The sequence below is a fragment of the Scyliorhinus canicula genome, chromosome 3 (genome assembly GCF_902713615.1).
Source record: "Scyliorhinus canicula chromosome 3, sScyCan1.1, whole genome shotgun sequence".
NCBI classification, from domain to species: domain Eukaryota; kingdom Metazoa; phylum Chordata; class Chondrichthyes; order Carcharhiniformes; family Scyliorhinidae; genus Scyliorhinus; species Scyliorhinus canicula.
In genome coordinates, this window is record NC_052148.1 from 177,152,846 (window position 1) to 177,168,630 (window position 15,785).

General features: G+C 46.9%; 1 protein-coding gene across 5 annotated transcripts in view; it reads right to left on the reverse strand.

The window, feature by feature from the left end:
- bmp2k (BMP2 inducible kinase) overlaps window positions 1-15,785 on the reverse strand; it is a 184,547-nt gene that overhangs the window by 43,842 nt on the left and 124,920 nt on the right. For all 5 annotated transcript variants that reach the window (XM_038791806.1, XM_038791805.1, XM_038791808.1 and 2 more), the window contains 2 exons: window positions 8,417-8,549; window positions 2,567-2,670 (listed from right to left, as the gene is read on the reverse strand). In XM_038791806.1, the coding sequence (XP_038647734.1) occupies window positions 2,567-2,670; window positions 8,417-8,549 (237 nt within the window). The remainder of the gene's footprint in view (window positions 1-2,566; window positions 2,671-8,416; window positions 8,550-15,785) is intronic.

The window sequence follows — 15,785 nt, forward strand, 5'->3', positions numbered from 1 at the left end:
GTTTTCACCCCTCATCTCCATCAGTGGTTCCTGAAAATCTGGGAGAGAATGCCTGCTGACCTCAGGGACACAGTCATCGCCACCATCTTCAAGAAAGGAGACAAAATGGACTGTGGGTATTACTGAGGAATCTCCCTACTTTTCATCGCCAGGAAGATAAATCGCCTGGCTTGGAGGGTGCTAGCTACGAAGAAAGGTCGAGTAGATTAGGATTGTTTTCTTTGGAAAGACGGAGGTTGAGGTGGGACCTGATTGAGGTTTACAAAATTATGGGGGATATGGACAGAGTGGATAGCAATAAGCTTTTTCCAAGAGTGGGGGTGTCAATTACAAGGGGTCACGATTTCAAGGTGAGAGGGGGAAGTTTAAGGGAGATGTGCGTGGAAAGTTTTCTACACAGACAGTGGTGAGTGCCTGGAACGCTTTACCAGCGGAGGTGGTAGAGGCGGGCACGATAGCATCATTTAAGCTGCATCTAGACAGATATATGGCGGGGAACAGAGGGAAGTAGATCCTTGGAAAATAGGCGGCAGGTTTAGATAAAGGATCTGGATCGGCGCAGGCTGGGAGGGCCAAAGGGCCTGTTCTTGTGCTGTAACTTTCTTTGTTCTTTGTTCATTAGCTGCCTTCTTTCAGTTTCTGAAGAAATCCTTCCTGAAAGCCGGTGCGGCTTCCAACCAAACCGTGAACAGTGGACATGATTTACTGCTCAGTGACTTCAAGAGAAATGCCAGGAGTTACATCAACCACTCTGCATGGCCTTCATCGATCTGACCAAGGCTTTTAACTCGAAAAGTGCCATGTAAAACTCTTTCAAAGGGCAGCCTTTTCTGGACTTCCTGGCGGAACGGTAGGGAAATAGGCCGATAATGGGGGGGGGCTTTTTGTTTGAAGTTGCTCTCGAAGCTGGGGGGGTACTGTTCATGGAGTGTTACCGCGGTTGTATGTTAATAGGGAGTTAAGATGTTTATATTTTGTAAACATTTTTTTTTTTTTTTAAAAAGCTCTTTCAAAGACCGGCTGTCCAGAGAAATTCATCAACATCCTCCGACTCCTCCATGACATGATGTCAGCGACAGTCCTCACCCAACCAAAAATGACTGAAACCAGAGGTCAAGGCTGGAGTCAAGCAGGCATGGGTCATTGCCTACACTATTTTCTTCATCTACATCACCACCATCCTTCACTTGGTCAAGAACAAGCTTCCCAGTGGAGGGGACACCATCTACAGGATGTACGAAAACTTTTCAATCGCAACCAGTTGAAATCCAAGAAGAAACTGACAGACATTGCTCGTGATGACATCGCCAGCTCCACTCTCTCAGAAGCCAATCTCCAATTCAGGCTTGACACCTTCTCAGAAGCATACCTAAAGAATCAGTCTCAGCCTTAACTTTTAAGACTCAACTCCTTTAACAACGCACCCTGGGACGAGATCCGTTATCTCCCTCTATCAAGATCAATGGAGAAGTCCTACCAAACGTGAAACAGCTGATATTGGGGAAGATATCCAACATTGTATCCAATCCGTGAGAGCCTCTTTCGAATGGACAAGGGCGAGAGTCTTTGATGACCGTGACATCCGTGCTGACTCCAAGATCCTAGTGTACAAGGCAGTCATCCTCTCAACTCTTCCGTACGGCTCAGAAACTTGGACTACATTTAGACGCCACCTCAAGGCCCTGGAGAGGTACAATTAATGCTGTCTGAGACAGATTCTCCATATAAGTTGGAAGGATCAGCCAAAAATACTCAGCTGGGCCAGCCATGTGCTTCGGATGTCAGCAAATCTTCTTTGCCCAGCTCAAGTAAGATTTCAGAACAAGAGAACAAAGGAACAGTTTCAAAGATACCCTGAAGGCTTACCAAGAAATGCAACATAGACATCAATGCTGAGAAGAGATCTAATTTGAGGAACCTCCCGATTAAGTGACAAATTCTTAGAAGACACAGACGGCAAGAGGAGGCCTGGAACAGGAGTACCAGTGATCTAGAGTCCAAGGACCGATCCCACCTACCAGAAACAACTACCAAGTGTGCAGCTCAAGGATCGGGCTCAACAGCCATGCAAGGACCCACAAAACCTATGACCAGTAACAGATTTAGTGAGCGATCGCCGAAGAACAACACTGGTTTCCTACAATGAAAATATTGATTTATCAAACACTGATTATGAATATCTCAACACTTGGTTCAGTTGGAGTGTCACAAAATTGAATATTTAAATCCCATTATTGGTTGATTGAATCCCAATCAGGAGGCCTGCATATTGCACTGTAACATTTGAGAACAGCTCAGTCATCAGTTTAGGAAATACCTCCAAAGTAAACTTGGACTTACTTGATTTAGATCTAAATTTAGTTAAATAATAGTAATAGACAAATCAAAATTTCACCAGCAGCAAACATTATAAGGGTAGTCTTCAATTTATACAGCTGATAAACATTTTTATAAACTAATTGAGCGTTTATTTCAGTCAAGGAGTTGTATGCAAAAGACAAACCATATTTTTTGTGAACTGACAACTATACACCATAAAAAGTGAATACACTACAAAAACACTTACATATATATTTGGCAGGGGACATTCCCTTCCAGCCAATTTAAAAGCAAAATGTGAAACTTGATAAATGTCAGGTCTCTTTTCTGGAGCTGGTTCAAGCATGTAGCCTTTTAAAGACAAAAGTCCGAATTAAACAAATGTGCAAAGAAATGTAATAATTAAATGCATAGTATATTCAATTAGATTAACATTTCTTTCCATACTAAAGATACAACTAACAAATTTTCAGTTATACACATGATATATAAAACACTGTGAATGCTCCCCTCTAGATAAACTACAAGATTAATGCAAACTAAAAATGTGTGAAATATTCCTTCAAAAGACATAGCAATCGAACAGCAAAACGAATGATTAGGCCATTTTGCAAGTTCTAAACAAGCACAAAAGTCAAATCCTGATCACGATCTGTGTTTTAAAAAAAACACTCTGCAGTAATACATTTTTTTTTAAGATATGTTACATCCCCTGGGCTAGCGCGTGGTTAATTCCAGCCCCACTTGATCCCAGAGTCGCAACACAATCGAATTAACCAATAATTGTTAGATAAATACCCAATGTCGTTGGCCCTCAGCTGCCAATTACTACAGTCACCAAGCTAGTAAAGTTAAACACAATTAAGTTTGTTCATAACAATAACTAAATATGCAGCAATTAAATCTAATGCCTAACCATCACCCCCCCCCCCCCCCCCCACACACACTTAAAACCCGTCACTTACACGCACAGGGAGAGTAAAATAATAAACAAATCTGTATCAGATGGTTCTCCTATGGCACACCTCATTTCTCTTCAATCTGAGCTTTCAGTTCAAGGGTTTCAATTTTCAGAAGAGAGTGAGAAAAAGTCTCTCTGAAAATCTCCCCACTTGGGCAGGACCCAATCAGCTGTTACCTGGCAGAATACAGCCTTTTGGCCAATTCATTGGCCACCAGCCAACTAATGGAACCAAGTCCCACCGATCTCTTGGGTGCTGGTTCTGCTGTCCAAAGCTAGCAGAATGTTCTCTTTTGAAGGGCAGCATGGTAGCACAAGTGGATAGCATTGTGGCTGCACATCGCCAGAGTCCCAGGTTTGATTCCCTGCTGGGTCACTGTCTGTGCGGAGTCTGCACATTCTCCCCGTGTCTGTGCGGGTTTCCTCCGGGTGCTCCGGTTTCCTCCCCTAGTCCAAAGACGTGCAAGTTAGGTGGATTGGCCATGATAAATAGCCCTTAGTGACCAAAAGAAAAGCTTAGATGGGGTTGGGTTATGGGGATGGGATGGAAGCGAGGGCTTAAGTGAGTCGGTGCAGACTCGATGGGCCAAATGGTCTCCTTCTGCACTGTATGTTCTATGTAACATTTGAATTCCTCATTTCCCCATATCAACCAAGATATATGTCCATTAAGCCTCCATTGACCAAAATGATAACAGCAAAAAGAAATGGGGAAAAAGGGAATCAACAGGAAGGGTCCTTGCACTTTATAGTCTCATGTGATTTTACTAACTCAAATATTCAATTTCCTATTTGCCAGATCCTGTCTTGAATGGACAGAAAATCCCTGTTGTTCATTCGCAGGCATTCCCTCTGGATAGGGAAGTAAACATACAATTTGTACTCCACGCACTGTTATAGAATTATAGAATTTACAGGGCAGAAGGCGGCCATTTGGCCTATCGAGTCTGCACCAGCTCTTAGAAAGAGCACCCTACTAAAGCCCCATCCCGCCACCCCATTCCTTTTATCCCCTTAACCCAATCTAACCTTTTTGGACACGAAGGGCAATTTAGCATGGCCAATCCACCTAACCTGCAGATCTCCTTCACTTGGAAGTGCTAGGTAGTCTCAGACTATTCCTGCTCAAGACCTTTTCCAATACAAGTTGGAAATTTGTCACTTCCATTTTCTTTGGCAGTCCCTCCAGGTCGAGGATGACTTGCTCTCACTCAGGCCGGGGGAAAGAGATAGATCAATCCTGGAGACTGTGGGGCAGGTGATGATTGATGAGTTGGTTGGTGGGACACTCTGGGTTCTGCGTATTTTTTCCCCACTTGGCATCCATGTGCTTCACTCTGTTACACAAGATGGTTGCCGCCTTCTTCACCAGTTTGTGTGTTCCAAGGCAAGTGCTTCCCTAGTGTCAGAGGGGATATTGTATTTGACACTTTTGTGGAGTGCCCTTGTAGCGTTTCCTCTGCTCTCCTAGTCATCGCTTGCCATTGCGGAGCTTGGAGTAGAACCTTCGTTCAGAGAGTCACGTGTCTGGCATGCGGACAATGTGGCCCGCCCAATTGGTCAAGCGTGACCAGTGTCTCAATACTCGGGATATTGGCCTGTGGTAGGATGCTCACGTCGGTATGCCTTTCCTACCAGTGCTTTGCAGGATTTTGCAGAGCCAACATTTATGATAGCTTTCCACAGATTTTAGGTGCCTGCTGTACATGGTCTATGTTTCTGACGCATACAGGAGGGTTGGGACCATGGCTGCTCTGTAGACAATGAGCTTGATACTGGATTTGAGGTACTGGTCTTCGAACACCATGTTTCTCAGGTATCTGAAAAATACACTGGTGCACTGAACTCTATGTTTGATTTCATTGTCTATGTCTGCTCGTGCCAAGAAGAGGCTTCCAATGTATGGGAAATTGTGATCTTGTTGGGGGCCTCAACCATGGTTTGCAGTTCGGCCTCTGCACATCTGTGTACTGCACCTTGATGAAAGAAGTTTGGGTTGTCTTGGTTCTGGCCTGGAGACATTGAAGGTTGAACAGTTTTCAGGTTGGCCCGTAGGTAGTTCAGCTTTGGCAGAGACTTTCATGGTGATGGGATGGAGCGTTGCAGCGAGGAAGATGGAGAAAGCTTTTGTGCGTTGACGCACCCCTGCTTAACTCCAGTTTGCACTCGTATTGGGTCTGTGGTGGATCCATTATTGAGGATCATGGCTTACAGGTCATCGTGGAGCAGGCGGAGAATGACGACTAATTTCTGCGGGCAGCTGAATTTAAGGAGGATGTTCCACAATCTCTCATTGCTGATAGAGTCAAATGCTTCAGTGAGATCAAAGGTCATGTATAAAGTTTGGTGCTGCTCCCTGCACTTTGTGTGCTCAAGATAATATCCATTGTGCCTCTTAATGAGCATAAGCCACATTGAGACTCAGGGAGGAGCTCTTCAGCCACTTGAAGAAGGCAGGTGAGGATTCCAGCAATGACGTTTCACGTGGCTGACAGTAGGGAAATCCTACTGTAATTTCTTCAATCGGACTTGTCTCCTTTCTTGAAGATGGTTATCGCGGCATCCAAGATCTCCCGGCATGCTCTCACCCTTCCTGTCAAGGGTGATGAGGCTGTGCATTCGTGTCAGGAGTGCCTCTCCATTGTATTTTAGTACTTCAGCAGGGATTCCATTTGCGGAGAGGCCTTGTTTTTTCACTGTCAGTTGGCTTTTACAACCTCAGTGGGCTGGAGCTGTGCTAAAATAGATGGTGTGGGTAGTGTGTTGCGTCTTAGTTGAGGAGGTCCTTGAAGTACTCTCTCTAGCAGGCATCGACTTTCTCTCCATTTTTGAGGTGTGCTCATTCTTGGCTCTCAGTGGGGTAGATCCCTGGGTACTTGGACCGAAGAGACTTTATGGAGTCAGCGAGTTGATGAGTCTCCTGCACTCTTTCCATCCACCATCTGTTATTTAGGTCATGAGACCTTCATTGCATCTCAGCCTTCAGTTGCCTGTAGGCTGTTTCCTCTCGGAGTTTTCGTGGAGCTGTCAGTTCAGGAATGATGTGCATTTGCCATCTGGAAGATCCTGGATCATAGAATTTACAGTGCAGAAGGAGGCCATTAGGCCCATCGAGTCTGCACCGGCTCTTGGAAAGAGTACCGTACTAAAGCCCCATCCCGCCACCCCATTCCTTTTATGCTCTTAACCCAGTCTAACCTTTTTGGACACCAAGGACAATTTAGCATGGCCAATCCACCTAACCTACAGATCTTTGGACTGGGAGGAAACCGGAACACCCGGAGGAAACCCATGCACACAGGGGGAGAACGTGCAGACTCCGCACAGACAGACAGAGTGTCCCAAGCCGGGGATTGAACCTGGAACCCTGGAGCAGTGAAGCAACTGTGCTAGCCACTGTGCTACCATGCTGGATCTCCTGATCATTCTCGTCGAACCAGTCTTGGGTATTTACTGGTCATGGCACAAAGCGTGTCCTTGCAGGTGCTGACTATCGTGGCTTTTAGGACCAGGCGCTGCGGGCTCTGGCTCACTGGTTGTTGCCAGGTTGACTGTGAGGTGCCAGCTGAGTAGGTTTTTCTTCTCAGGAGTCCAATGGCATTGAGTCTCCAATGGAAGAGATTTTTCAGCCTCTGCCGGTTTGGGGCCAGACTGAAGGAGATGGAAGGCCAGATTAATTCGCGATCAGTCCAGCAGTTGTCGGCGTGGGTGGTGCAGATACCTTTGTGGTCCCTCGCTCTGACAATGATGGAGTCTATTAGGTGCCAAAGCTTGGAGCTGGGGTTTTGCCATGAGGTCCTGTGCTCGTCTCTGATGGAACAGGGTGTTCATTGTGACACGGTCATGTTGCAGGCATATCATGAGGAGAAATCAATTGGGGTTTGTTTTCTCTATACCTTTCCTGCCTGACACGCTTTTCCAAAATTGTGCGTCCTCCCCCTCCCTGGTATTGAAGTCACCGAGGAGAATCAGCTCATTTCCCTTTGGGGTGCAAGACAGCATTTGGTTGAGGCTGGAGTAGAATTGCCTCTTTTGTCTCATCTGTTCCGTCTAGGGTCACGGTGTAGGCACCGACTGCTGTGATATGTTGCTGCTGGACCAGGATAAACCGTAGGGTCACGAGGTGTTCATATCTCCTGCAGGGGGACTTATTCAGACGTCCGTCGAATTTGTTTTTTTTATGGTGACCTCTTGGAGACGACATTCTTCTTCTGGTTTGCCTTTCCACAAGGTGGTGTATCTGCCATCTTCTTCTTTCAACTGGCCTTCGCCTGCCAATCGTGTCTCACTCAGAGTGTAATATCAATGTTGTAGTGCTGAAATCCCCTGGCTATGATGGCGGTGCAATGTTTGGGTCTGTCGCTATTCGGATTTTCGACAAAGTTCCTAACATTCCAGGTCTCGAAATTCATTTGGGTGGAAGATGTCTGTGCGTGGATTCTTTTAATGCGGGTTGTCGTTACCAACCATCACACAGTACCAACGGGGCAAGTTCTTGGCCCAAAGGCAGGGAAATCAGAGACAATTGGGCAATAGGCTCTGCTGTAGGACGGGGGCTAACAAACACTCAAACCAGTCATCTGCCTGAGTGACGTCTTATGTCAGTGAGTAAAGAGATAGTCAAGCTCCTGCTGCTCTTCAGCAACCACCATTTCCGTACATCACTGTCAAATGGCAGTCATGGTACTTAGCCACTCATCATGATTTAAATGTTTGACATATGCCATTATATTTTGGTTTGGAGTGTAATAATATTATTCCGAAACACTGCCATGCATCACATTTGTTTTTTTTAACGATAGTCAGCGGAGCACAAATGGAATATGGAGGGAAGCAATTTTGCATATTACTAATTTCTTCAAGTATTACAATTGAAATCAGGAGCGTATCTTTGTATATTAACAGTGTATGTTGGTGCCATTTCCATTTTTTCCAGAAAAACATGAAACTTTCTCACCACATACTAGATCCCAAACTGGGCCATGCCTTGCCCAATTTCAATTAAATCATATCAATGGGAAAAGCACGTGAATAATTAATATTTTTGTATTTTAGGAATCAATATATTTCACAACCACTCTAATGGGATTAAATGGAGCCCAAAGGACTTTACTAAAAAAAAGTTAGTGTACATACGTATTAAGCAGTGCAATTTCTGAGAATATTTGGAGCTGTCAGGCACGGTAAAGCTCCCATCACAGATTGCAACTTGGCTCTCTCCAAAGGGTAGAGTGAAGAAACAAAGTTTGTACAGCAAGCATCCAAGGGCCTAAAAATAAACCAATACACTATTTAGGCAGAAACATTTAATCAATCAATTTTAAAAAAATAAAAATACAACAATCAATGCAAATTCAACAATAAACCATATAGCATGCGGCACTAAAAGCTTTTATGTAAAACTTTTGCATCAAATTAGTTTGCAGCCCATTAAGTCACAGCAAACCACAGATTCACTGTCTTGGTGTTAGAGAATGAGACCAGAACAGCATTTTTAATTAGATCTGAAACAGAGTTGATACACTAAATTGTGTGTCATTTATCTCTAATGATTCAACAATTCTTTTGTATGCCAAAAATGATTTGCCATTGACCAACTTTAAACAACAGCAAAAGCAGGCCTATGAACAAAGCATACTAAAGGATCTTGTTTGTTTCTCATCTTAGCCACAAGATGACCACAGTTGGCAAAACACTCATTACCTCAACTTACTTTCTTATTCACTTACAAGTTGTGGTGAATTATAAACACTAATAATCCACACTGTATTGTACGTGTTGAGCCTGTACATTGTACTAGATCATGTGTAGTTGCGCGGCTCTACCCATAGGGGGAGATGAGGAGCTTGTAATGGGCTCCACCCTTAGCTCCGCCCATGGCTCCTCCCCCTAACCGGAAGTATAAAGGTTGCTGTTAAACCACTGTTCGCTTCTAACCACGTGTCGCGTGAATTGATGGTCTCATCAATTTAATCGTCTTAAGAAACAGTAAGGAATGACCATGGAAGCAGCCCTCAAACCTGATCGACTGGAACTCGACCCACAGGATGCAGAGGCGAAAGAAATCTTTTCACACTGGCTCCGATGTTTTAAGGCCTACCTGGCTGAAGCAAGCACGACAGAAACTACGGAGGAGGAGTAGAAACTCAGCCTACTGCACACAAGGGTGAGCCATCATATATCTACTCAACTTAATTGTACCGGCTCATATACAGAGGCCCTGGCCCTACTCGACAGAATGTACGTGAGGCCCGTCAATGAGGTTTACGCGTGCCACGTTTTTACTACTCGCCACCAGCGCCCCACAGAATCACTAGAAGAATTCCTAAGAGACTTAAAAACCTTATCCCAGGACTGTAATTACCAAGCTGTAAATGCTGCAGAACATAGGGAACTCGCTGTCCGCGATGTATTTGTTTCAGGACTCAGATCCAATTGTGCGCGCCAGCGGTTGCTTGAGAAGGGGGCCCAAAACTTAGAAGACACTGTAGAACGCGCCACTACTATGGAGGTCTCGTTCCGCAGCCTCACCTCGTTCCCCGCGGACTCAGTGACCCTGTCATGGGCCCCCGACCAGCGACTACCCCAGGCCTGCGCCGCGGGGCCACCCAGCCACGATGCTACTCCAGACTGCCACTTTTGTAGCCAGTCCCAGCACCCGCAGCAGCACTGCCCGGCCCACAATGCGACCTGCAGCAGATCGTGTTTTCGGGATCCTTAAGGGGGAGGGGGAGCAGCCCCAAGTCATGGTCCACATAGGTACCAACGACATAGGTAGGAAAAGGGATAGGGATGTAAGGCAGGAATTCAGGGAGCTAGGGTGGAAACTTAGAGCTAGAACAAATAGAGTTATTATCTCTGGGTTGTTACCCGTGCCACGTGCTAGCGAGTCGAGGAATAGGGAGAGAGAGCAGTTGAACACGTGGCTGCAGGGATGGTGCAGGAGGGAGGGTTTCAGATTCCTGGACAATTGGGGCTCATTCTGGGGTAGGTGGGACCTCTACAAATGGGATGGTCTCACCTGGACCAGAGGGGTATTAATATCCTCGGGGGGAGGTTTGCTAATGCTCTTCGGGAGGGTTTAAACTAGTTCAGCAGGGGATTGGGAACCTGAATTGTAGCTCCAGTACACAAGAAGCTGAGAGTAGTGAGGTCATGAGAAAGGTTTCAAAGTTGCAGGAATGTACCGGCAGGAAGGAAGGTGGTCTAAAGTGCGTCTACTTCAATGCCAGGAGCATCCGGAATAAGGTGGGTGAGCTTGCGGCATGGGTTAGTACCTGGGATTTCGATGTTGTGGCCATTTCGGAGACATGGATAGAGCAGGGACAGGAATGGTTGTTGCAGGTGCCGGGGTTTAGATATTTCAGTAAGTTCAGGGAAGGTGGTAAGAGAGGGGGAGGGGTGGCATTGTTAGTCAAGGACAGTATTACGGTGGCTGAGAGGACATTTGATAAGGACTCAAATACTGAGGTAGTATGGGCTGAGTTAAGAAACAGGAAAGGAGAGGTCACCCTGTTAGGGCTTTTCTATAGGCCTCCGAAAAGTTCCAGAGATGTAGAGGAAAGGATTGCAAAGATGATTCTGGATAGGAGCGAAAATAACAGGGTAGTTGTTATGGGGGGACTTTAACTTTCCAAATATTTACTGGAAACGCTATAGTTCGAGTACTTTAGATGGATCCGTTTTTGTCCAATGTGTGCAGGAGGGTTTCCTGATGCAGTATGTAGATAGGCCAACAAGAGGCCAGGCCATATTGGATTTGGTACTGGGTAATGAACCAGGACAGGTGTTAGATTTGGAGGTAGGTGAGCATTTTGGTGATAGTGACCACAATTCGATTACGTTTACTTTAGCAATGGAAAGGGATAGGTATAAACCGCAGGGCAAGAGTTATTGCTGGGGGAAAGGCAATTATGATGCGATGAGGCAAGACCTAGGATGCATCGCCTGGAGAGGAAAACTGCAGGGGATGGACACAATGGAAATGTGGAGCATGTTCAAGGAACAGCTACTGCGTGTCCTTGATAAGTATGTATCTGTTAGGCAGGGAGGAAGTGGTCGAGTGAGGGAACCATGGGTTACTAAAACAGTTGAAACACTTGTCAAGAGGAAGGAGGCGGCTTATGTGAAGATGGGACGCGATGGTTCAGTTGGGTCGCTTGAGAGTTACAAGTTAGCTAGGGAGGCTCTAAAGAGAGCTAAGAAGAACCAAGCGAGGACATGAGAAGTCTTTGGCAGGTAGGATCAAGGATAACCCTAAAGCTTTCTATAGGTATGTCAGGAATAAAAGAATGACTAAGGTAAGAGTAGGGCCAGTCAAGGACAGTAGTGGGAAGTTGTGCGTAGAGTCAGAGGAGATAGGAGAGGTGCTAAATGAGTATTTTCTGTCAGTATCCACACAGGAAAAAGACAAAGTTGTCGAGGAGAATACTGAGATACAGGCTACTAGACTAGAAGGGCTTGAGGTTCATAAGGAGGAGGTGTTAGCGATTCTGGAAAGTGTGAAAATAGATAAGTCCCTGGGGACGGATGGGATTTATCCTAGGATTCTCTGGGAAGCTAGGGAGGAGATTGCTGAGCCTTTGATCTTTAAGTCATCTTTGTCTACAGGAATAGTGCCAGAGGACTGGAGGATAGCAAATGTTGTCCCCTTGTACAAGAAGGGGAGTACAATAACCCCAGTAACTATAGACCAGTGAGCCTTACTTCTGTTGTGGGAAAAGTCTTGGAAAGGTTTATAAGAGATAGGATGTATAATCATCTGGAAAGGAATAATTTGATTAGAGATAGTCAACATGGTTTTGTGAAGGGTAGGTCATGCCTCACAAACCTCTGAGTTCTTCGAGAAGGTGATTAAACAGGTGGATGAGGGTAAAGCAGTTGATGTGGTGTTTATGGATTTCAGTAAAGCGTTTGATAAGGTTCCCCACGGTAGGCTATTGCAGAAAATACAGAGGCATGGGATTCGGGGTGATTTAGCAGTTTGGATCAGAAATTGGCTAGCTGACAGAAGACAAAGAGTGGTGGTTGATGGGAAATGTTCTGACTGGTGTCCAGTTACTAGTGGTGTGCCACAAGGATCTGTTTTGGGGCCATTGCTGTTTGTCATTTTTATAAATGACCTGGAGGAGGGCGTAGAAGGATGGGTGAGTAAATTTGCAGATGACACTAAAGTCGGTGGAGTTGTGGACAGAAGGATGTTACAAGTTACAGAGGGACATAGATAAGCTGCAGAGCTGGGCTGACAGGTGGCAAATGGAGTTTAATGCAGAAAAGTGTGAGGTGATTCATTTTGGAAGGAATAACAGGAAGGCAGAGTACTGGGCTAATGGTAAGATTCTTGGTAGTGTGGACGAGCAGAGAGATCTCGGTGTCCATGTCCATAGATCCTGAAAGTTGCCACCCAGGTTGAGAGGGTTGTTAAGAAGGCGTACGGTGTGTTAGCTTTTATTGGTAGAGGAATTGAGTTTCGGAGCCATGAGGTCATGATGCAGTTGCACAAAACTCTGGTGCGGCCGCATTTGGAGTATTGTGTGCAGTTCTGGTTGCCACATTATAGGAAGGATGTGGAAGCATTGGAAAGGGTACAGAGGAGATTTACAAGAATGTTGCCTGGTATGGAGGGAAGATCATATGAGGAAAGGCTGATGGACTTGAGGCTGTTTTCGTTAGAGAGAAGAAGGTTAAGAGGGGACTTAATTGAGGCATACAAGATGATCAGAGGATTAGATAGGGTGGACATCGAGAGCCTTTTTCCTCGGATGGTGATGTCCAGCACGAGGGGACATAGCTTTAAATTGAGGGGAGATAGATATAGGACAGATGTCAGAGGTAGGTTCTTTACTCCGAGAGTAGTAAGGGCGTGGAATGCCCTGCCTGCAACAGTAGTGGACTCGCCAACACTAAACGCATTCAAATGGTCATTGGATAGGCATATGGACGATAAGGGAATAGTGTAGAGGGACTTTAGAAGGGTTTCACAGGACGGTGTAACATCGTGGGCCGAAGGGCCTGTACTGCGCTGTAGTGTTCTATGTTCTATGCCAGAGTATGTCTGGCGAAGAAAGCTCCAGCCTCAAACCCTCCCGCAGCCCAGAACACTCGTACCCTGAATTCGCAGGCCCGCAGGCCCCGTAACGCCGCAGCCTGTACTCCGACTCCACCCCCACCCACCACGTGCGACCCATGGGGGCCGCCATCTTGGCAATCCCCCACCATGCGGCCGGCCATGTGCGACTCATGGTTGCCTTCATGTTTGACAACTCGCAAAGGGGCAAAATTAAAAATGATAAAATCCTGAGGTGGAGGATCGAACTCTCCACCTACAAATACGTTGATATGTATCGACCGGGGAAGCTAAACGAGCCCCCTGATGCCCTGTCCCGCGGCACGTGCACCAGCATGCAGAGCGACCGCCTGAAAGCCATCCACAATGACCTCTGCCACCCGGGGGTCACCCGGCTCGCCCACTACGTCAAAGCCCGAAATCTACATTTCTCCACTGAGGAGGTAAAAACCATTACCAGGGATTGCCCGATCTGTGCGGAGTGCAAACCGCACTTATATAGACCAGACAGGGCCCACCTGGTCAAGGCTTCTCAGCCCTTTGAACACCTCGCCATCGATTTCAAAGGGCCACTTCCCTCGAATAATCGTAATGTGTACTTCCTGAATGTCATCGACGAATTCTCCCGCTTCCCTTTTGCTATCCCGTGCCCCGATATGACCTCCCACACAGTCATTAGGGCCCTGCACAGTATCTTCACCCTGTTTGGTTTTCCCAGCTACGTACACAGCAACCGGGGTTCGTCCTTCATGAGCGACGAGCTGCGTCAATACCTGCTCGACAAGGGCATCGCCTCGAGCAGGACTACCAGCTATAACCCCAGGGGGAACGGGCAGGTGGAGAGGGAGAATGCGACGGTCTGGAAGACCGTCCTACTGACCCTCCGGTCCAGGAATCTCCTGGTTTCCCACTGGCAGGAAGTCCTCCCCGACGCGCTCCACGCTATTAGGTCCCTCCTATGTACCGGCACCAACCAGACCCCCCACGAGCGGCTCTTTGTTTTTTCCAGGGGCACTACCACAGGGGCTTCACTCCCATCATGGTTGAAGACACCGGGCCGGGTACTCCTCCGGAAGCACGTCAGGGCACACAAAACTGACCCACTCGTAGAGAAAGTGCGTCTACTACACTCAAACCCCCAATTAGCCTTCATAGAGTACCCTGACGGCCGTCAGGACACAGTATCCCTCCGGGACCTAGCGCCGGCAGGATCGAATCCCACCACTACCACCACCGAGGTACCCCTCACACTGCACCCCACCCAACTCGTCGCGCCCCATGCCGTCGCGCCTACCGGGTCGCTACACATGTTCTGCGCACCCACGCCCACCAGCTTCCAGCACCCCCAGTCCCCAGTCGAACCAGACGGTACGAAGCTCGGACAGAATCACCCCCGGAGTCCGCCATCGTACCCCAACCAACCGTAATCGTCCAGCCACCAGAAGAGGCTGCAACCCCGGTGCTCCGCCGATCACAACGGACAACTCGACCACCGGACAGACTCAATTTGTAAGCCATCACCCCTGCCGGACTTGATTTTTTCACAGGGGGTGAATGTGGTGAATTATAAACACTAATAATCCACACTGTATTGTACAACATGTGTTGAGCCTGTACCTTGTACTAGATCACGTGTAGTTGTGCGGCTCTACCCATAGGGGGAGATGAGGAGCTTGTACTGGGCTCCACCCATGGCTCCTCCCCTAACCAGAAGTATAAAGGTTGCTGTTGTGAGCCTGCCTGCCAGTTCATCTAGAGTTCATCTCGTCACAGGCAGGCTCTGTTGTAAGACGATTAAAACCACTGTTCGCTTCTAACCACGTATCGCGTGAATTGATGGTCTCATCAAAAGTATTCTTGTTTCTTTTGGGGGGAGGGGTCCTGTATAGCATGCAAGAAACAATACTTTTCACTGTATACTAATGCATGTGACAATAATAAATCAAATCAAGATGTTTGGAGGATTATTAAGCATCTGTACATTCTTATGGAAATATTGTTTGATCATCATCTTCTAAAGATTTACATATTGGCAGGAGATCTCAAACCTGGGTTTGCTCTTGCTCCATGGGGCAGGCCGGGAATATTTCTCGTGCCCGGGACCAGCGTGTGTGCAGGAAGTGCCTCCAGCTGCAGCTCCTGGAAGTCCGGGTTTCGGAGCTGGAGTGGTGGCTGGGGACACTGTGGAACATCTGCAAAGCGGAGAGTGTGGTGGATAGCACGCATAAAGAGGTGGTCACACCACTGGCTCAGACGCCACAGGAATGAAGGGAATGGGTAACCAACAGGCAGAACAAGAGAGCTAGGCAGGCAGTTCAGGAATATCCTGTGGCCGTTCCCCTGCAAAACAGATACACCGCTTTAGATACTGTTGAGGGGAATGACCTCTCAGGGGAATGCAGCAACAGCCAAATCTGTTACACCATGGTTGGTTCTGCT